This window comes from Chanodichthys erythropterus, chromosome 5, assembly GCF_024489055.1.
Source record: "Chanodichthys erythropterus isolate Z2021 chromosome 5, ASM2448905v1, whole genome shotgun sequence".
Classification (NCBI taxonomy): Eukaryota; Metazoa; Chordata; class Actinopteri; order Cypriniformes; family Xenocyprididae; genus Chanodichthys; species Chanodichthys erythropterus.
The window spans coordinates 7253683-7276727 of record NC_090225.1 but is presented as its reverse complement, the minus strand read 5'-3'; the positions used below and the strand labels follow the sequence as shown (position 1 = coordinate 7276727).

The window sequence follows — 23045 nt, the reverse complement described above, 5'->3', positions numbered from 1 at the left end:
AAAAATGAAAATTCTGTCATTATTCTCTTACTTTCATATGGAGGCTTGTTCATGCCATGGAATAAAAAAATAAAAGAGTAACTGCAGCTTTTTTCCCCTCCCAATTCTGACTTTATTTCCTCTCAGTTGTGAGTTTTCATCTCACAGTCAGAATCGCAACTGAGAGGAAAAAAGTCAGAATTGTGGGATATAAATTCATAATTGAGAGAAAAAAAGTCAGCATTTTCAGGATATAAACTTGCAATTGTAGAATAAAGAAAAAAAGATGTGACCTCGCAATTGCTAGATTAAATTTTACAATTCTGAATTTTTCTCACAATTGTGAGATACAAACTCACAATTACAAGTTATAAAATCAGAATAATAAAGATAGATATAAACTTGCAATTGTGAGTGATAAAATCCAAGTTCTGAGAGACTAAGTCTGAGATCGATAGGGATAAAGATATAAACTTGCAATTCTGACTTTTTTCATTGCAATTGCAAGAAAATGTTTGAATGAGCTGACTGTTTTTCTTAGTATTGGATTTTATAACTTGCATTTGCGAGTTTATATCTCAAAATGAAAAAGTCAGAATTGCATGATATAAACTCGTTTTGTGAAGAAAAAAAGGTTATTCACTGAAATGAACTGAAACATGCATCTTGCTCACATTTTCATTCAGACCTAAAAATTGTGCATTACGTTCAGTCAATGACAACTTTTTTTTTACCTGGAATGCGAACACAGGCTAGATGCAAGCCTCAGTAAACAGAAATATTATGACTGAATAACAGCCTGATTTACAGTCTGGAATGATTTGAGGGTGAGCAATAATCGCAGAATTTTATTTTTAAGTGAATTAAAGAATTGGAAATTATACATAACCGCACCTAGTTAAGGATGTCTGTGTAAAACATTTTTTTTTCACACAGTATTGTGATGATTTCATAAAAAAAAGAAAGAAAGAAAAAAAAAAAAAAAACAAGACAACAGTTGTAACACCATTCCTTGTGAAAAAAAGCACACTCTCAGAAATGAGGCAGAGAAAAATCCACTAGCATAAGCTGAAACAGAACTCTTATTATATCTTGTAGGGTACAGATATCTGCTCCAGGAATGAATTGGATTTAAAAGGCAAAAAAAGTGTATAAAGCTTCAAGAAATCTCAGTGATTAAAGATGATATTCCCATTTAAATTTAAGCTTTGGATCAGCATCCTTATATTAGGCCCATAGAATCTTAGTTTTCACAGGGTGGGATTCTTGGTCAGCACTGTCACATTGTCCTCAGTTTGGGTTCCTTGCTGAAACTCAGTGGGGCAGATTCTGCCATGGGACCTTAGTGGCCTTAGAGAAGGTTTTGAAGACCAGTGGGCAGTTCTGAGTTGGCTGTTCACAGGGTGTGTTACCTGAACACTCCCACATTGATCGAAAAGGCCACCTCTGGTTTCCTGTTTTTAGTTTGGGAAATTGGGAAACCAATTGTCCTCTACAGAGGAAACATTGAGTCGCTGGGTCCCAGAACTAGTTTAACTTTGTGCCGATTTGTAAATTTGTGTCCATCACAAACCACATTGACTGGCCATAAATGCTGCTTGAACACCTTTTCTGTTCCAGGACACTTGGAATGTTGCGTTGATTCATATTTATTTGTACATTCATGTTTCAGTGTAATTAATGAAAAAGCAGGTAGTCTAAGCAAACTCTCATGAGAGAGATTAAAACTGATCCACGGTGGTGTGGTGTTTAATTGATGCATATCAATTAAACACCATGATAACCCCCAGCCATTTAGGTTAAAGCTTACAGGTCCGTCAGTATGGGCTCTCAATGGTCGATTCTTAAAGCTATGATCACACTTTCTCTGCATTCGAAACTACTAGGTACTACATTTTGAAACATGCTTTGCGAGTGTTAAAATGTGTTCTATAATTTATATAGGCCTAGTACGAATGTGTGTTCGAATGCAATCTGGATGTACTACCCCCTGGATCTGGATCTAACTCCTCCCACTTTACATATCCCTAAACCTTCCCATCTCCTTGCCCTGAATCTGAATCCTGTGTCTCTTGTTTTGCAGTGAGGAGCTACTGGTCTATCACTGCCTGATCCCTTTCTCTTTCTCTCATCATACAAACACAACTAGAATAGGTAAATGGCGCCACCTTGCTTCTCACAATGGTAAAGTTGGCCTCAGAGGTCTTAATGACAGCTATCATTAAATCCTTTGATCCCTTTATAAGTTAATATTGTGATGTTATTTCAGCGTTCAACTTGTTGTAATGGACTATTTTTCTTAGTGGGAACTTTAAGCTAATCTACAAAAATCAACCACAATCAGTAGAAGTTTACACACTAGGAATTTGTCTTGGCGACAAGATTTTTCAGTGCAGATAAAAGAATAACTGACATACATGGAGATATAGGCAATAAAAAGGAATATAACACAATAATAAATAGGCAATAAAATTAAAGATAAAACACAATACAGTAATAAAAAAATATAGAAAATACACAACGGACAGAATTACATACAGTATATACAGATATGCTATATACAGATGTACAGTTTGTGCAAAATGGAAGTGTAGGAAAAGTAGAAGGAATGTACAGAGGTAGGTAATAAATAGGTTTATAATTTATTTATATTATAGTCACACTATATGAACAATTAAAAGACCCTATTGGCAGTTTTAACTGTTCGGGTGGAAGTTTGCCTGATGGAAAAAGCTGTTCTTGTGCCAGGCTATTCGGGTGCTCAGTGCTCTGTAGCACTGGCCAGAGGGCAACATTTCAACGAGAAAGCAAGCTGGGTGTGATGGGGTCCAAAGTGATTTTCATAGCCCTTTTTTTTCATTCTGGAGGTGTAAAATACTTGGAGGTTGGGCAAAAGGGCACCAATAATTCTTTTAGCAGTCCTGACTGTCAGTTGTAGTTTCCTTCTGTTTGATTTGGTGGCTGAACAGTTTTAAAACAGCCATGAATTGGTAATAATAATGAATGTGAGGATGCTGAGGACATCTGCTGGTCAAAAACGTGTAAATGCTGTGGCAAGACTCTAAACACAAGCAGACACAATAATGCTTGGGAAATTATTGTTGAAGTTAATTTGCTAGTAACTGTTTTGCAGTATGTGAACACATAATCATTGTGTCTAGTTTGGTTTAATCAAGGCAAGAAAAGGCAAGGATCTGATTGCAGCAGTCTTTTATTAAGAAAAACAAAACAAATCACAAGAACAATGCAAGCCAACTTAAACAATGATGAGAACAGACAATACATAGGTAGAAAACATGGAACAAAGTAACTATCACAATTAATGAAACAGGAACTAAACATGGTGAAGGAATAACTGGAACCAAAGGGAACAGAAATACAAATACGCAACAGTACCCCCCATCCCCTTCCGAAACGTGGCTGCTGACACCTACATAGAACATGAACAACGGGAAGGAACTTTTCAGGTGGGTAATGTCGGGAAGGAGGGCCAGGGACATTGAAGGGGAATAATTCTCTGTTCCCAGTTGGAGATGTCCATGGAGGAGCTGTCAGAAGTACAGGGTGGAGCCAGGGAGATGGAGAACTTTGGTGACAACAATGGAGGTCCAAGGTGGAGCAAGGGGATCCAAGGACCAAGGCAGAGCTGGGAGCTGGGGAGACTAAAGCATTGTTAGACTGTCAGTCCATAGAATAGAGGTGAATTAACAAAATATTGCATTAAACAGTAGGAGTATTGCCTTGGAAAGCATTTAACTGTTCAAAACTATTCTTTGCAATACTGTACTTGCTGGTCTTCCAGGCTCAGAGGATCCAGAGTGCTTTGAATTAAAGTTTTGCCTATACAAATACATGTACAAATAAAATTGTACTTATTAGACTTTTAGGAATTGCAGAGTCAATTACAGTTAATCTATTCAGAAAGTTACTTCTTCATTCAAGATTTACCACATAGGAAATGCGTACTTCTCTGTGACAACCTTTCACCCATATGAGGAACGAATGCCATGGTTTTCAACAATGGGGTATCCATTGTTGAAAACCATGGCATTTGTTCCTTATATTCAGTGATTGCTAACAAGGCTGGCTCACATTTTTATGACCAGTCAAGATCACTCAAGATGAGTTTCTTCACTCTAAGTGCTTTCATGATATATTTGTTCATAGGTGCTGGAGAATCATGCACAAAAGTAAGTTTTTAAAATCTGATTTTAAAATTGTGTTCTTCATTACTGTTTTTATCACTGTTGTGAAAATGTAACATTTATTGCAATCAATTAACCTTAGATTAATGAGAATCTGCATTACTCATGCATGGGAAGAAACCTCATCTCCATACCACCAAGTATTCCTTCATCTGTTCAAACTCTGGATTTTAGTTTTAATGTTTTGAAACACTTACAGAAAAGTGCATTCCCAGTTTTGTCTTTTCTGCGAGTTCTTGATCTGTCAAGGTGAGCAATGTTGTTATCTAAAACTCTAAATGTTGTTGTATAATGTTTTCTATAAATAATATTGAACGTGTGCATTGTACTTTCAGATGTCACATCAAGCACATTGAAAATGATGCTTTCTACAATGTGAAGAATTTGACTTCTTTGATTCTCACTGGAAACCCTCTTACATATTTTGGACCTGGATGCTTGAATTCTTTACATAATCTACAGAGACTAGATCTTGTGGATGTTGGTCTCGTGTCCTTACAGCTTCAAATGAATAACCTAACCAAGCTACAGGAACTTAGAGTTGGAACAAATAACCTCCAGTCCGTGTCTCTCCCTCCATTCATGAGCACCTTTAAAGACTTGAGTTTACTTGATCTACATGCCAATAATATATCCATCATCAAGACTGATCACACTGTTGTGTTGAGAAAGATTGGCAGAAACATGACTTTGATTCTTTCTAGGAATCCATTATTATACATTGAACCAGGAGCTTTCAAAGATGTTCATCTCGGACAGCTGGATATCCGATCTGCATTTCTTTCATTTGCTGCTCAGAAAGTTGGTCTAAAAGCTCTATATGGTCTTAATGTCAAAAGGCTGATGTTTGGAAATAACAGAGATGATTATAAGATTTTCCCATCAGAGTCAGACTATTTAGATGGCCTTTGTTCTATTTATTTTCATGAGGTATATTATTACATAAAAGAAAGGCCTAGTGGGCAAATTAATATCTTTCGCTGTATGATTAACGCCACAATTGTAGCTGTGAAGGGTGGTCTAATTCGTGGTATTCCGTATGTGCCATTTAATGAAATTAAGGAGCTTTACTTGATTCACAATCAGTTAGATACTGTGCCAGGTAGACTACTTTCACATCTTCATACTTTAGAAAAAGTCGTATTTACACGCAACGTCGCAACCCAAGTTGAAACCTTTATAGACATGCCTAAGCTTCGGTACCTGGATCTGAGTTCAAACCAAATTACATTATCATCATGCTGCACAGAAGTTTTGTTGAACACCCCTCAAATCAGGTATCTAAATTTGAGTTTGAATCCACAAATCGGTCTTTCTTTTCAAGCATTTGTTGGACTTGATTCCCTTGAAATTCTAGATTTCCATCATACAAAGGTTGTAAGTATGGGGTACCTTTCAGTTTTGTCTAACTTAAAGTATTTGAGGTATCTGGATGTTTCTTATTCAAGTATCATCTTTACTAACATATATTGCTTTTATGGACTGAGCAGTCTTAATGTTCTCAAGATGGCTGGCAATAATTTTCGGGGTGATGTAGTAAGATATTTATTTAATAATCTCACAGTTCTAGAGCACCTTGACTTGTCTTACTGTCGTATGGTAGAGGTCCACTCGAGCTCTTTTAAAAATCTTCAAAGGCTTAGACTTTTGAATCTCAGAGGAAACAGTTTAATGGCTATAGATTTTCTTACCCACTCAAACCTGAAACAATTAACATCATTTTATGTAGATAAAAACAGCATTACTAGCATCCCACTTGATGTTCTCCAAAAGTTGCCAACAAACCTTTCAGAGTTTGATTTGTCCTCCAACCCCATCGATTGCTCCTGTTCCCAGACAGATTTTGTTTTCTGGATTATCCAAAATCAGAACATTTTGAAGCAAGCAGAAAATATTTTTTGTCAATCTTTTTCACTAAGCTCAGATTTGAGAGCAGCGGACTTTGACATTGACAGCTGTGTGCACAAGAAAAGACTCATAATTGTTTTATCAGTATGTTTTGTTATATTAGTAGTCGTGTTATCAGTCTTGGCTTATAGGTTCCAGTTTTATATTCAGTATTGCTTTATTCTACTGAGAGGCTACAGATCACCTGCACAACAAGAATGTTCCTATGACGCATTTGTGATTTTCTCCAGCTATGATGAAGTCTGGGTCATGAATGAACTGATGGAGAATCTGGAGAACGGTGTTCCACCTATTCATCTTTGCCTTCACATGCGGGACTTTCAAGCAGGGAAGTCCATCGCCTCCAACATTATCGATGAAGGAATAATGGGCAGCCGTAAAGTCATTGTGGTTGTGTCTCAACACTTCATTGATAGCGCCTGGTGTCGCTTTGAGTTTGAATTGGCTCAGTCCCGGTTTATGATGGAACGCAATGCCAACATCATCATCATCATACTGGAAGATGTGGAAGAGAGGAAGACTAAGAAAGTGTTTGGTCTTCATAAGCATCTGAAAAAGAACACATACCTGAAGTGGAGCAGGGACCCTTTGAGTAACATGAGATTCTGGATACGGCTCAGGAGAGCTATTATTGACACAAAGCAATAATATTACATATACTATGGATATATTTTATGTTTTAAATAAATAAACTTTTGCACAAATTTAAACATTTATTGCCTTTTATGTTGTTCAAACATTTTTCACAAAGTTTTTGCTCCTTTTAAAAACGGCAAATAAAGGTCTTTCTAATCATCATGGGAATGTACGTTAAATATGAACAACTTCCCCTTTGAAACAAAAGGGAGAAGTGATAGTTGCTTGCATGCATCCAACCCTATGACAATTGAGTATGAACGGACTTGTGTTAAATGGTATGTGTTTTACATCATTACAGTTTCACACCCCCTGATGTGGGAATTTATGAAGTAATATTCCAAATGTAGCGACAGAAAAGCTTTTATTTTGCTGTAGGATGATTCTGTATCTATTTCCTGGCTTCCATTTGTTCTTTGTTACATCAAGTTGTCCATAGATCTCATGCAAGATAATTTCTTACAATGATCGTGTCATATTGGAAACAGATGATTCTCATAATTTCAATCTTAATTCTTGTGAATGCTGGACAAGGACAGGAATGTACCACGGTAAGAACAATACATATATTTAGTTTTCATTCATAGATTTATATGCTTTAATGCTAGGTTCTTAAAGAATAACATACTATTTGTTTATATTCAAATTATTAGTATTGTAGTATTTTGTAGTAGTATTATTGTTATTTTGAAAGAAGCCTATATTATAAACATGCAGGAATTCTGAACTTATTTTGTATTTATTTGACCCTCATGTTCTTTTTTATATTTTTAAATTATTATATTATATTATATAATAATATATCTATGTATAATAATATATCTATACTACAGAAAAGTAAAGAGGCCTTGTGATCTCTCAGAGAGAACATGGAGGTCATAAAAAACAGAAATACCAAAAGTATGTTAAATTAAAAATCCAAAAATGGGCTTCCTGTGTCTTTGTTTGATTAATAGATAATAAAGAATATGGAATACTCATGTTCTGGGAGAAATCTGACTCAAATTCCCAGCAGTCTTCCTATCACTGTGACATCTCTGGATTTCAGTTTCAATTTCTTGAACTCTTTACATAAGTGTGTATTTCCTGTATTGTTCAATTTACAAGTTTTGGATCTCACAAGGTAAATCAATGCTACATGAACATTAATTGTTATGCATTACAATTTAAACATGTTAACTATTTTTATGTACTAATTGTTAATCTTTTGGCCTTTCAGATGCCACATCAAGCACATTGAAAATGATGCTTTCTACAATGTGAAGAATTTGACTACTTTGATTCTCACTGGAAACCCTCTTACATATTTTGTACCTGGATGCTTGAATTCTTTACATAATCTACAGAGACTAGTTCTTGTGGACGTTGGTCTCCCGTCCTTACAGCTTCAAATGAATAACCTAACCAAGCTACGGGAACTTAAAGTTGGAACAAATAACATCCAGTCTGTGTCTCTCCCTCCATTCATGAGCACCTTTAAAAACTTCAGTTTACTTGATCTACATGCCAATAATATATCCATCATCAAAACAGATCACACTGTTGTGTTGCGAAAGATTGGCAGAAACATGACTTTGATTCTCTCTAGTAATCCATTATTACACATTGAACCAGGAGCTTTCAGAGACATTTATCTCAAGGAGCTTCACATACAAGCTGCCTTTGTTTCAATAAATGCACAAAAGGAGTGTCTAAACGCTCTTACTGGTCTCAGTGTGGATAAGTTGTTCATGGGAAGTTACAGAATGCAATGGAAAAGCATTGTGTCAGATCCAAATTATCTTGGCGGTCTTTGCTCAGTTAATTTCAATGAAATATATCTTATTCAGAAGGAATTCTCTGATTCGGAAATGAACATATTTCATTGTATGATCAATGCGACAAAAATCACATTAAAAATGGGATATATCAAGAGAATGGAACGTGTTCGATTTTGCCGTCTTAAGGAACTGTATTTAGGCCACACTTTATTATCTGTTGTACCATCTGTTTCACACATACGAAGCTTAGAAAAACTGGTGGTGAAGAGTACTATGCCTATGACTTTTTTCGGTATCGGTGGCCTGCCTCTTCTTCAGTATGTAGATTTGAGTAGAAACTTTTTGATTATGAAGGACTGCTGTTACGGGTTTTTTCCAAACACAACAAATATTCAACATTTGAATCTTAGTCAAAACTCTGAGATAGGGATGGTTAATAAGCCATTTTCTGGATTTAACTTGCTTGAAGTGTTGGACCTCCATCACACAAAACTAGTAATACTTTTTTACTTTGGATTTTTACAAGGTCTAAAAAATTTAAAGTATTTGGATATCTCCCACACAAGTATTACTTTAACAAGCTACATGGCTTTTCGAGACCTGCAAAATTTGACTGTGCTTAAAATGGCAGGAAACAGTTTAGGTGGAGATGTAATGAGATATCTCTTTCAAAATCTAACACATTTGGAGGTTCTTGACATCTCACACTGTAGCATCGGAGAAATCTCCAGGACGTCTTTTATCGGAACACAGAAACTAAGGCATTTATATTTAAGTAAAAACAAGTTGATGACTTTGGACTTTCTGGCCCAACCAGAGCTGAAACGTCTGACATCAATTTATTTCGATAAAAACAGCATTACTAGCATCCCACTTGATGTTCTCCAAAAGTTGCCCACAAACCTTTCAGAGTTTGATTTGTCCTCCAACCCCATCGATTGCTCCTGTTCCCAGACAGATTTTGTTTTCTGGATTATCCAAAATCAGAACATTTTGAAGCAAGCAGAAAATATTTTTTGTCAATCTTTTTCACTAAGCTCAGATTTGAGAGCAGCGGACTTTGACATTGACAGCTGTGTGCACAAGAAAAGACTCATAATTGTTTTATCAGTATGTTTTGTTATATTAGTAGTCGTGTTATCAGTCTTGGCTTATAGGTTCCAGTTTTATCTTCAGTATTGCTTTATTCTACTGAGAGGCTACAGATCACCTGCACAACAAGAATGTTCCTATGACGCATTTGTGATTTTCTCCAGCTATGATGAAGTCTGGGTCATGAATGAACTGATGGAGAATCTGGAGAACGGTGTTCCACCTATTCATCTTTGCCTTCACATGCGGGACTTTCAAGCAGGGAAGTCCATCGCCTCCAACATTATTGATGAAGGAATAATGGGCAGCCGTAAAGTCATTGTGGTTGTGTCTCAACACTTCATTGATAGCGCCTGGTGTCGCTTTGAGTTTGAATTGGCTCAGTCCCGGTTTATGATGGAACGCAATGCCAACATCATCATCATCATACTGGAAGATGTGGAAGAGAGGAAGACTAAGAAAGTGTTTGGTCTTCATAAGCATCTGAAAAAGAACACATACCTGAAGTGGAGCAGGGACCCTTTGAGTAACATGAGATTCTGGATACGGCTCAGGAGAGCTATTATAAAGCAATAATCTGAGTGTTTATGTGAATGTATTGAATTTGATCAAATAAAACTGATGCTTTTTTATTTAAACTAAGAATCTAAAGTAGACATCACATTTTATTTTATAGTCAGTAATTTTTCACAGGGATATAATGCTATTGTTTGTTGTGAATACTGCACACATGGGGCTTTCAGCTCTTCTTGGCAATGCACTTGAAACAAAAGGGAGAAGTGAAAGTTGCATGCACAATACAGTGTAAACAGATCTTTATCAAACACTATTGTGCTTTGTGGTCGAATAGATTTAAGTCCCACATCTCAAGAATGTGTTACTGGAAACACTGATGTGTAAATTTGTCAAGTAAAATTCTATAAAGCAACAGAAATGTTTGGTTCTCACAGGAAACTGATACACATTTTGGACCTGGATGCTTGAATTCTGTGTAATTGTAATTTTCTTCGACCTTTGATGTAGATGTGGAAATAAATTAAGTTACAGAGCCTCTTGTCTTTGTTATCAAAATTACTTTTGAGCTGTTGCATGTGGGCATGATTTAATTAATTTTATTAATAAAACTAAAAGTTTATATAAGGAAACTGTCATGCAACTGTTCTGAGACTCGAAGGTTGAGGATCCAAGTGCAATTTATTGAGGGGTAATCAAAAGACTTAAACCAAAAAGCCAAGCAAAAGGTCAAAACACAGCGTTTACAGTCCAAAAATTAACAGGGAACAGGAACACAGCCAAACAGGGAAATCCACAAAAGACTGGCAAACATGATCAAAACCAAGACACAGAAACCAAATGAGCACTCAGAAATGCAGTGCTGACACATACAAGACAGAATGATAGTGATGGCCGATTTTGAAACACATGCTTCATGATGCTCCGAAGCTTCATGAATCATTTGTTTCGAATCAGTGATTCGGAGCGTGTATCAAACTGCCAAAGTCACGTGATTTTAGTAAACGAGGCTTCATTACGTCCTCACTGTTTCGAAACATTTCAAAACAGTTCGAAATTTCAGTGGTTCACCGGTAGAGTGCGATGATAAAGTTAACCCATGAATCATGCAGATTCACTGAGAAGTTGAAAAGAAGTGTCTATGGGTTTTACCTGATCTCAGTTTTATAAATTTGTAGATGTTTTAATTAGACATTAAAATAATTAAAATGAATAATGGTAGTTATTAATCTCTTATTGGCCTGTTTAAGCTTGAGCCATGGAACAGAGAAACAAGCCTTAAAAATTGATAAAAGAACAGATATACAGTCATATATGTAGATATGTAGCCTAATCTTATTGGAGAATTAGTTAATTGCATTTAACAGATTTTACTTTCAATAAAACACTTGCAATAGATTTGTAAAAGGTGTTTTTACTGCATGTTTAGTTTGAGTTTTGTTGCATTTACACTCTTTTGACCACTAGGGGTCACCGTGGAGTCAAGTGTCAGATTGTTTCGAAGCCTCGAATCATCACGGCACATTTGATTCAACTGCTTCAGTGTTTCAAGAAGACTCGCTCTGCCCATCACTACAGAATGATAGAGTGAACCAGCCTTAAATAGGGTGAGCTAAACAGGCTAATGAGACACAGCTGTAAGCAATCAGGGATGAGATCGAGCAGAGAATTATGGGAAATGTACAGTAGTTTGTGACCGTCTAGTCACTAGAGCAGGGGTGGGCAAACTTGGTCCTGGAGGGCCACTGTGTTTGCCCACCCTGAATCTAGTGGACAACCAGGGCACTCCAGCTGGTGATCGTGACAGAAATGTAACTTTTCATCATGCACGTCCTGATATTGCTGAGTTATTGCTGAGTTAGATGCGTTCCTGGGTCAACATATTTTGTTGATCCTGGAACAACATTCTAGTCTGAAAATTTAGTCTTAACCCTATTCCTACCCCTAAACCTAACCCTACCCATAAGTTATCCCAAAAATCAGAGGGAAATGATAGATGAATAAGACTGATGTAGAAGCACCAATTCATGATTTTAAGCCTAAACTTGTCCCTCAAATCTGATTGGTTGATTTGAATGTTGTTCCAGGATCAACAAAAATGTTGAACATGTTGAACTCAGCAATATCAGATTATGCTTTTATTATACAGGGCTGTTGAATGCTTGATTCTTATTGGTTAATGAATGTTGGTGTGCAATTATTTTACAGTAAATGCAGCTAAAGTAATTCCAGGCCGGTCTTGACCACATTCCAAATCACTTTGCTAAGTCATTTCAGTTATTTCAAAGGTCCTTACAGCCAGTGGTGTAGTCTACGTGATACGCAGGTATAGCCTACGTCGTTTATCCACTAGGAAAGCTCAAGGATTTCCATATAGCCTAGCCTACCCACTTAAAAAAAAGCATGAGGATACGTAACCATCCAATAAATCGCAATAAGCTTTGTTGCTTTTGGCATGAAATTGAAATTCTGCCCATTTTACTATAAAATAATAATTAAAAAAAACACAAATACCATTTTGGCACTCTTTAATTTGGCGTGACAGATTCAAGAGAAGCGGCAGCATGAAGCGCACATGAACTGATCCTCTCCTCCACTTTAATACCAGTTACAATGTGAAATAAACATGAATGAACATTTAAAGGTATGTTAAAAAATATAGTAAAACTTACTGAAATCCATATCATGCCTCGTGTAATCGCTCAATCAGTGTTTCAACTGAAGAAAGACGTTAATAAAAAAGCTAATAACTGTCACCTAATGTCACATTTACATCAGAACAAACATAGGCCTATTCAGTGACCATAAACTCGTTAGACAGCTAGAAAACTCTATATGCACCATATTACATGTTAATTATAATTTTTAATGTTCTTCAATAATGCACGTTTGAATAAATCCATCAAGTTGACAGCCACCATTTAAATGTTAAAGGGTTAGTTCACCCAAAAATGAAAATAATGTCTTTTACAATATCTATTTCAAAACACTGCTTCGTGAAGCTTTGGAGCTTTACGAATCGAATCAGTGCATGGTTCAGAACGCTAAAGTCACGCGATTTTAGATTCAGTTTGGCGTTTTGATACACGATCCGAATCACTGATTTGATTCATAATGCTCTGAAGCTTCATGAAACATTGTTTTGAAATAGATTTTGTTAAAAAGTCTTTGTTAAATTTTGTTTTTTTGGCACACGAAAAATATTCTTGTCACTTTATAATATTAAAGTTGAACCACTGAACTCACATGAACTGATTTAAATATGTTTTTAGTACCTTTATGGATCTTGAGAGAGGAAGCACCATTGCTGTGAATGCAGGCCTCACTGAGCCATCGGATTTCAACAAAAATATCTTAATTTGTGTTAAAAAACAAACAAATTGGAGTAGAAATTATTTTAAAGTTAGTAGGCCTATTGTAACTTTATTATTATAAAAATGTCCTTAAGTGTAATTTATATTTGTATACAAATCAGTTCATTTTAACCTTAAATATTAATATAGTACCAACTGAATCCCATGTATATTTTATAGCATTATAGTTGATTTTTTTTCTTGAGAAAATTTGCCATGTATTGTACCTGATATACAGTATATCCAAAATAACTGATATCGAATCAAAATGCATCACTATGATGACAGACTGGCAGGAAATGGTGCAAAACAGATAACAAAGTCAAAACAGGGTGATATTGTGACATACTGATAAGCCTCATCTTTCCATTGTTGTTAATAATTTTGATAAAAATTGCCAGCTGATAAAACCTGTGCTCCAGGGATCATATTCATATAACATCTAAGGCTAAATGTAGATCTTAACTGGCTAGTTAGATGGTGACTGACACTAAACAGTAGAAAATCAGTCCAGTCTCTCCAGCTGTAAATGTCACTGGCTGTTAAAGTCTTGTGTTGCTTATAATAAATTGACATGTTGATAACACACACATAAGTAGTCTTTCAGAATGCTCTCAATTACATTATGACATGACATGAGTTACATGAGTATGAGGCTGGGAGGGAAAAATCACAGTAAACTCACTAAAAAAAACTAGACTACAACACTGCTTACAGCCTACAACAGCAAAAGAACCAAAGCTCACAAAGACAATGACCAAGCAAGCTTTATCCATGTTTTCCCCACAAAATTATGTTTAATTATCTATGGAAAGCACGCTCTCTTTCTCCCGTTCATTTTCCCATACAGCCGAGCCGCACACACACAAACAGCATATGCTCCGCGTTGTGGCCACATTACAACATCGGCTGTGCATTATTTTTCTAATAATTTAATGGCCCATCATTAATTATTCCTTACTTACACAGCATTACCTTGACTATTGTGAACTTGAAACCATATTTTTTTACAGCTAAAACCGCAGACTCTTCACTCCTCCTTATGGTTTACCACCAACAAAAGGGCCTTTGTATGAAGATGTTTACGTTACAACATTCACATTTTTGCTTTTCTCTTTGTTATGACATCAGCTGTCACACCTCTTCAGTATGTCACCCTCTAACCTGCTAAACTGGTTTATCACACATGTTCACATTCCTCTATATAATGAATGTGTCAAAACAGTTTCATTGAAACTACTTTTTACCCCACAAGCTTGTCTTTGGATTATGCAGAGAGAGCTTTATCATGTCTCGGAGCAGTACAGCAAACCAAAGCCGATACAGCACTCTGGAGAAACCCCGGCGGTCTGGAAGATACAGCAGCTCCAGCAGCCGGAACAGCTCCAGAGAAGTGCTTTGTGATTTTTGTCTGGCGAAGAAGAACAAGGCAGTGAAGTCATGTCTGACGTGCTTAACCTCGTTTTGTGAGACTCATCTCCAGGCTCACTATGAGTATCCAGCTCTCATGAAGCACAAACTGGTGGCAGCAACAGGGCAACTGCGTGAGAAGATCTGTGCTGAACATGATAAACTTTTGGAGGTTTTCTGTCGATCTGACCAAGCATGCGTTTGTGTTTTGTGTATCATGGAGGAACACAAAAAACATGATATTGTTTCAGCAGCAGCTGAAAGGACAGAAAAGCAGGTGAGCTTATCAACATTGACTAAAAATAACTCATGCCATGGATCACAGTAGTTTTGCCAAGTAAGATATGTTCCTGGATCGACATATTTTGTTGATCCTGGAACAATATTCCTGTCTGAAAATTTACTCCCAACCCTATTCCTACCCCTAAACCTAACCCTACCTAAAACTTATCCCTAAAATCAGAGGGAAATGATAGGTGAATATGTAGAAGCACCTAACCCTGCTTGTGAGACATAAACTGTAAATTTGTCCCTCAAATCTGATTGATTGATTGGGATGTTGTACTTGGTGAAATAACGTTTGAAGAACTGTATAGTAGCTATAGCTATGCTTCTCAACTTAATAATGATCATTGATAAACAAGTCAATATTTAGTGCTTTCACTTAACAGTGCAGTGTCTCACAAATTTGCTTTTCTTTTTAACAGAAACAGCTTGGAGCGAAGCTGATGACCTCACAGCAGAAAATTGAGGAAAGGATGAAGAAATGGCAAGATCTCAGGCAGGCAGTGGCATCCCTAAAAGTAAAAAAAAAGAAGTTTATATCTATTATGTTACGTAATTACTCATAAAATGCTGTTACGCTGACACCTTTGCACAGCAATGTACAATACCAGATTACATGTGTATTTTCTGTTTTATATTATTAAATTGGTAACATTTTACAATAAGGTTTTATTTGTCCCAATTAGTTAATGCTTTAGGTAAGGGTTTCCCAAACAGTGACGGAACTGCTGGGGTCTTGGGAGTTAATGAAAAGCTAATAATTAATTATTATCATAAAAATGTAAAATAATTACTCCAGTCTTCAGTGTCATGATCCTTCAGAAATCATTCTAATATGCTGATTTGGTACTCAAGAAACATTTATTATGTTTTTGGGGTGAAAACTGCGATACATGTTTTTAGGATTGTTTGACAAATAGAAAGTGTGGAAGAACATAATTTATTTGAAATAGAAATATTTTAACATTACAAATGTCTTTCATGTCACTTTTGATCAATTTAATGTTTCCTTACTGAATAAAAGTATTCATTTATTTAAAGAAAATCTTACTGACCCCAGACATTTGAATAGGAGTGTAAATATTATGTATATATACAAATATTTAAACATGTTTTTCATCTGCAGTGAGAGAGGTTAAAAATCTAATGTAGTTTAATGTTATTTCTACATATCCTAATACATAGTTAACATCTTGTTAAATAAGTTAACATCTTTGATAAAGGAACATTAATTAAATACATGAATTATTGATGAACAATAGTATATTTTATAAATTAAATCAATATTGAATACTTTTAAAAATTGTTAGTTCATGATATTTAAGGCATTAACTATGTTAATAAATTGAACATTATTGTAAAGTGCTACAATTAAATTAGCTCAAAATGCTGTTTTCTTTTTAATAATTCATCAAATTTAAAAAGTTGCATCTTTATAATATTTGACTGGTATGTAAAGGAAATCATGTAACAGTCCTTACCTCATCCATGGTGTTTTTCTCATTCCAGCATTCATCTCAGAGTGTGTTAGATGAAAATGAGCGTATTTTCACTGAACTTCTGCGGGCTCTAGAGAGGAGGTATGGAGAAGTGAAGGAGATGATTCGAGCCCAGGAAACCCTTCTGCTGACACATGCAGAGGGACACCTGGCCAGACTAGAGGAGGAAATTACATTACTAAAAAAGAAACACAATGACTTGGAGCAGTTGTCCCAATCCGATGATCATATCCACTTCTTACAGGTATGAAAGGGCTGTGGCCTATTAGTGCATTTGAGTTTTTTTTTTTTTTTTTGCTAAACAGTTCCCTACAGTATGATAAAATAACATTTCTGCTCATTTCCCCCTACAGAGCTGGCAGTCTCTTTCTGCTCCTTCTGGATATGAAGACTTGTCCAAGGTGACATTAGCCCCTCACCACACTTTTGACAATGCAAAAAAAGCCATCTCTGGACTGAAAGTGCAATTAGAAGAAATAAGCAAGGAAGAACTGAACAAAATATCATCAGCAGGTGCTCAAAACCCTTATATTACAAATATATGCACATTATATATATACAGGTGCTGGTCATATAAATGATGATTTATTAACAAAATTCAGGAGGAGCAGGTGCAGATAATTAGACTAATTATCACAGGTGGAAAGCATTCAGCTAATCAACCAATGGAGGTATATATACTGCAGACTTACCTCCATTCGACTGACTGTTTATCAGCATCCCTCCACCATCTCCTCACTTCTAAATTCTATCTCTCATAACCACATTCGGGGGGAGTACTCTGGGTTCAGGCCAAAATTCAGAGCTCGGAGCCCTCCCCCTGGACAGCACGCCAAATACGCATTACTTTCTCTATCTATTGTGGTAGAAAAAAGTGTACAAGCAATAGGGATAACCGCACCCTGAGAGGATTGTGAAACAAAACCCATTCAAAAATGTGGGGGAGATTCACAAAGAGTGGACTGCAGCTGGAGTCAGTGCTTCAAGAACCACTACGCACAGATGTATGCAAGACATGGGTTTCAGCTGTCGCATTCCTTGTGTCAAGCCACTCTTGAACAACAGACAGTGTCAGAAGCGTCTAAAGACAAAAAGGACTGGACTGCTGCTGAGTGGTCCAAAGTTATGTTCTCTGATGAAAGTAATTTTCTGAGATACTGAATTTGGGATTTTCCTTAGTTGTCAGTTATAATCATCAAAATGAAAAGAAATAACATTTGAAATATATCAGTCTGTGTGTAATGAATGAATATAATATACCAGTTTCACTTTTTGAATAGAATTAGTGAAATAAATCAACTTTTTGATGATATTCTAATTATATGACCAGCACCTATATATATATTACACATTTATGTTTTTCATCTGCAGTGAAGGAGGTTAAAATTCTCCAGATTGTGGACCCAGCAAAAAGGGAGGAGTTCTTAGAATGTAAGATTATAATCAATATAATCAACAGTGAGACAGTGGTTATACATATAAACACATTTGTTTATGCTGATTAATTTAACAACACCCCTTCTCGATCTAGATTTCTGTCAGCTCTCAATAGATCCTTCAACAGTCCACCCAAACCTGCACCTGTCAGATAAAAATACAGTGGTGCGGATGAGCAATGAGCCAAAGTCGTACCCGGAGCATCCCAGTCGCTTCGAATACTGGCAGCAGGTGCTGTGTAAAGAGGGTCTGGCCGGCGGTCGCTACTACTGGGAAGTGGACTGGAGTGGCACAGAAATAGACATTGCTGTGACTTACAGGGGGATTCGGAGGAAAGGAAATGACAACGCCGGCAGCTTTGGCGGGAGTGACAAGTCTTGGAGTTTGTACTGCTCTGAATCCAAGTACTCCTTTGTACACAACAACAAAAGCACCACTATATCTGTCCCCAGTTCCTCTAGAATAGGGGTGTATGTAGACTATGAGGCTGGAACGGTGGCATTTTATAGTGTTTCTGACACCATGAAGCTTCTGCATAAGGTTCAAGCTAAATTTACTGAACCCCTCTACCCTGGCCTTGGAGTCTGGGGATACGGAACTACAGTGCGTCTGTAAGATAAATTAGTTTGCTGAATTCTGATCCGAACATTGTTGTCATATATTTATCTTATCTTATTTATCATTTAAGTCAGTTCAGTGAGAACATGGAAGTGAGCCACTTTGCTTCCCTCTTTGGGCATCCGCATCATAATAAAATATAAATCACTGACACTCATTCTGACATGTATCAGTGGCTATATAAAGCATCATTTATCACTATCAGCAGTGGGCCAACTTAGAAAATAGCAAAACACTTAAAGGATTAGTTCACTTTCAAATAAAATTTCCTGATAATTTACTCACCCCCATGTCATCCAAGATGTTCATGTCCTTCTTTCTTCAGTCGAAAAGAAATTAAGGTTTTTGATGAAAACATTCCAGGATTATTCTCCTTATAGTGGACTTCAATGGTCTCCAAACGGTTAAAGGTCAAAATTACAGTTTCAGTGCAGCTTCAAAGGGCTTTAAATGATACCAGATGAGGAATAAGGGTCTAATCTAGCAAAACGATTGGTCATTTTCAAAAAAAATGCAAATGTATATGCTTTATATAAACAAATGATCACTTTCCAAGTGGTTCCGCCAAAACCGCACTTTCGTATTCTTCAAAAAGCTTACGCTCGATGTCCTACGCCTTCCCTATTTTACTTACGGAACGAAGCACCAGTTCCATTTTTTCCATAATTAGAATAGGGAAGGTGTAGGACATACAGCGTAAGCTTTTTGAAGATTCATCAAAAACCTTAATTTATTTTCGACTGAAGAAAGAAAGGCATGAACATCGTGGATGACATGGGGGTGAGTAACTAATCAGGAAAATTTAATTTGAAAGTGAACTAATCCTTTAATTTTAATGCGTATTACATAAATTAGCTTGTTGATTTATTTATTATGTCTTGGTTCCATATACTATAGAGTCTAGACCGCCACTCCAACGCCCATCAGAAACACGGTATATTTTGTGTGCTATGTGGCGTAAAAAGAGTAAGTATAGTATGAAAATATGATATGAAAAATGACAAATGTCACCTGTGAATCCTTCACTATGCTGTGTTATTGATTTTTTTATTACATTTGTATGTTTAAAGCTGCAGTCCTTAAGTTTTGGTGATCTAGCGGCTAATAAACAGAAATGCATGCGTCTTGCGGAAGAACATTGTAGCAGGAGCTACTTCTCAGGTACTGGGCTATTCTGCAGCGGCGACGACCTGACCAATGTAAAATAGTCCGAATATAAACATTTATTATAGGTGTACTGTAGTTATTCAGGATAAGACAAAAACACGGTTTGGAAAATGGATTCATGATGTACTCGCTCATTATATACATTTTATAAATTTTGAACACACAAAAAGTTACGGACTGCAGCTTTAATTTTATTACATATCTGAAAGAATTTTAATCAAATAAACATACTTTAACTGTTTGCATTGGCCTTCTGTTTTAGTCAAAAGTCCATATGTGGGAAACATGGTATATCTCTCCACTAGATGGAGCCATTCATGGAGCCATTGAAAGTTGTAATTTTTTATACTCATTTTAACAGTAATACTAAGCTAAGCAACTATTGTGTTGTACTCTTGTTTTGTGTTGTTTTATCTTGCATTTCAACATCTTAAAACTGATTACAATGACCGATATGACTAAGTCTACATCATTGTGAGGCTAAAGAAATATTTATATGCTCAGAATGAGACAAACTTTTCACAATCAATATCTACATTCACAAGTCTGTTTTTATGACTCATACATCATTCATTCTTCTGACCACATGTTCTTATCCATGAATATTATTTTCATCATACACACAATATTGTCAGCTGGTTATGTCAGAATATCAAAACAATAAAGAAGATGGTGAAGAAACACGCAGAAATATAAACATTGATTATGATTGCTATCGTTCAGCAGTGGACTGAGATATCAACTCAGCAATCGCACAACTGTGAAAGCGTGTTTTCTTCAGTTTGGCTGTTGCTATGGGAAATAGTAGAAATGGGAACTGTATGTAATTGTGAAACACAGGCCAAATTTATTGATGAGTTTTGTTTTTACTAGGCTATTCTGTGAAATGTATAGCTCTGAATAAAGTGCAAACTGTGCAGGGTGAAAGCTCTATTATATTTTTTGCTCTCTGATAATAAACACTCAATATGTCTGACAAATAGACAGAATATGTTTGGTAAAAGCTATTCTGAAAATCTGACCAACCCAGTCAACAGGATAATAGTGCCAGCTGATGCTTGTCTGATAAAAATTGCTTCTTAAACAAGATGAGCAATGCATTGAACATTACAACAACAATAGCACATCTTATCAGAAGGGAACGCCTATCAGAATGTACTAAAACTCTAATATAATTGTTGTAAATCGTACATTTTGTCTAGCAGAACATATCAGCGCAACCTCTTTATTAAATACAAGCACATTTTGTTAAACAAGATTAATATGATTACCGTATGTTCAATACATTCAGCAAGATTATTATACTAATGTTTTGGAATGTACATGTAGCTCAACTTAATGCACTCATTGCATTTTTTCAGCCAGTCGGACCCACATAAACAGAAACATTGCTGGTCCTAAATAAGTTTGAAAAGAAAAAATAAACAGAGATTCTGACTTTTGACAGAGCAATTGATCATTAAAAGAAATATCATGTGATATTTCTTCTTTGTAGCATCTTATTTAAGACACTGATCAAAGTCTGTCACTGATAATGAAAATACTTTACATTGTACTTTTTTTTCATATTATTTTGCATGTTTATTACAAATTATTGTAACAATTTGAGTGGAAAGTTGAATTTTAGTTAACATTAAGTAGCCTAATATGAATTTTGGTTGACATTTGAAGATAACAAAAAGAGTCGGGGACATGTAATATCATCACAGATGATAAGAACTGCCAAATCAATTATCAGTAACGTAATTAGATAATTTTCAGCAAGTACGTCTTGACATTACGTCAAATGATCACTTCAAGCCTATAATGTACAATGGCTTCTCCATCAAACAAATACTAAACTAACTCTATGCACTGACATCACTGGATCATGGTAATTAACGACATGTTGATTTAAATGTTATTAAATTAGACTTTCTATGAACCATGATTACAATGTTTAGTGTTAACACAAAACACAATCTGGGCAAAACACACAGGTTAATAAAAAACATGAACAAATACTATAGTAAATTCAATAGTGTTTTTGAACCATACTATAGTAAATTGTAGTATACTGTATATATATACAACACTTTGTTAAAGGATCAGTTCACTTTCAAATAAAATTTTCCTGATAATTTACTCACCCCCATGTCATCCATGTCCTTCTTTCTTCAGTCTAAAAGAAATTAAGGTTTTTGATGGAAACATTCCAGGATTATTCCCTTATAGTGGACTTCACTGGCCTCCAAACGGTTAAAGGTCAAAATTACAGTTTCAGTGCAGCTTCAAAGGGATTTAAACGATACCAGATGAGGAATAAGGGTCTAGCGAAACGATCGGTCATTTAAAAAAAAAAAACAAATGTAAATGTACATGCTTTATATAAACAAATGATCGCCTTCCAAGTGCTTCCGCCAAAACCACACTTTAATATTCTTCAAAAAGCTTACGCTGTACTTCCTACGTTTTCCCTATTCTACTTACAGAAAAAAATGGAACTGCCGCTGCATTCGTTCCGTAAGTAGAAATGTAGTATTGGGTAAAGTAATTTGTTTATATTACTATAGTTATATTATCACAGCAACTATAGAATTACCACAACAAATATTCAAGTACTTTACTATAGTATGGTTCATAAACACTATAGTATTTACTATAAATGACTATAGTATTTTTTCATAACCTAAACAACATTTAACACGCTGTACATAGATATCCAACAGATTATAGCCTACAAAAAAAGTAAAGTAAAAAAATCATTATTTAATATTCTGGTGACGTTTTCATGTAAAGAATTCGAAATTTTACTTAGGCCTACAAAAACATAATTGACACTTCAATGTAAAAACACAAGTTGTATTAAAGCTGCAAGAAGTAATGAAAGGGTCATCGCACCCGGGCTCACCGCCACCCTGTGGCCTTAGGAAAACAGTGAACAGTGTGACATGCATGTAGGCGAGTAAATACTGGATAAATATCTTTTCAGCGTGCCACACTTCCTGCTGCCAACAGGTGGCGCTTTGACTATTACTGAATATTGTCATGTATATGTCTTCAGGCCAGGACTCTAATAAAACTTGTGAAGTTTGGGGCAGAACCAACTTTGTATGTCTGAGTTACAACAACTTCCTGTTTCATGGCGAAACGTCGAACTTTGTCAGGCCGCCACGGACACACCCTTCAGCGAAAACTCTAGAT

General features: G+C 35.9%; 3 protein-coding genes across 5 annotated transcripts; all 3 read left to right on the top strand.

Moving 5' to 3' along the window:
* Positions 1-4041: 4041 nt before the first annotated feature.
* LOC137020385 (toll-like receptor 4) lies at positions 4042-6861 on the top strand. Of its 2 annotated transcripts, none has more exons than XM_067385837.1 (3): positions 4042-4169; positions 4267-4433; positions 4520-6861. In XM_067385837.1, exons 1-3 carry the CDS (start codon positions 4101-4103, stop codon positions 6738-6740), a joined length of 2457 nt encoding a protein of 818 aa, XP_067241938.1. In that variant the 5' UTR covers positions 4042-4100; the 3' UTR covers positions 6741-6861. The 2 variants fall into 2 exon arrangements, with proteins under 2 accessions (XP_067241938.1, XP_067241939.1); XM_067385838.1 differs by having other exon boundaries at positions 4142-4169; positions 4384-4433.
* Positions 6862-7096: 235 nt separating this feature from the next.
* Positions 7097-10622, top strand: tlr4bb (toll-like receptor 4b, duplicate b). Of its 2 annotated transcripts, XM_067385834.1 has the most exons (3): positions 7147-7279; positions 7685-7851; positions 7948-10622. In XM_067385834.1, exons 1-3 carry the CDS (start codon positions 7193-7195, stop codon positions 10154-10156), a joined length of 2463 nt encoding a protein of 820 aa, XP_067241935.1. In that variant the 5' UTR covers positions 7147-7192; the 3' UTR covers positions 10157-10622. The 2 variants fall into 2 exon arrangements, with proteins under 2 accessions (XP_067241936.1, XP_067241935.1); XM_067385835.1 differs by lacking the exon at positions 7685-7851 and having other exon boundaries at positions 7097-7279.
* A 4112-nt stretch (positions 10623-14734) lies between these two features.
* Positions 14735-18692, top strand: ftr14l (finTRIM family, member 14-like). Its single transcript, XM_067385124.1, has 6 exons — positions 14735-15133; positions 15564-15659; positions 16651-16884; positions 16994-17153; positions 18012-18071; positions 18172-18692. Exons 1-6 carry the CDS (start codon positions 14735-14737, stop codon positions 18690-18692), a joined length of 1470 nt encoding a protein of 489 aa, XP_067241225.1.
* The last annotated feature ends 4353 nt before the right edge of the window (positions 18693-23045 follow it).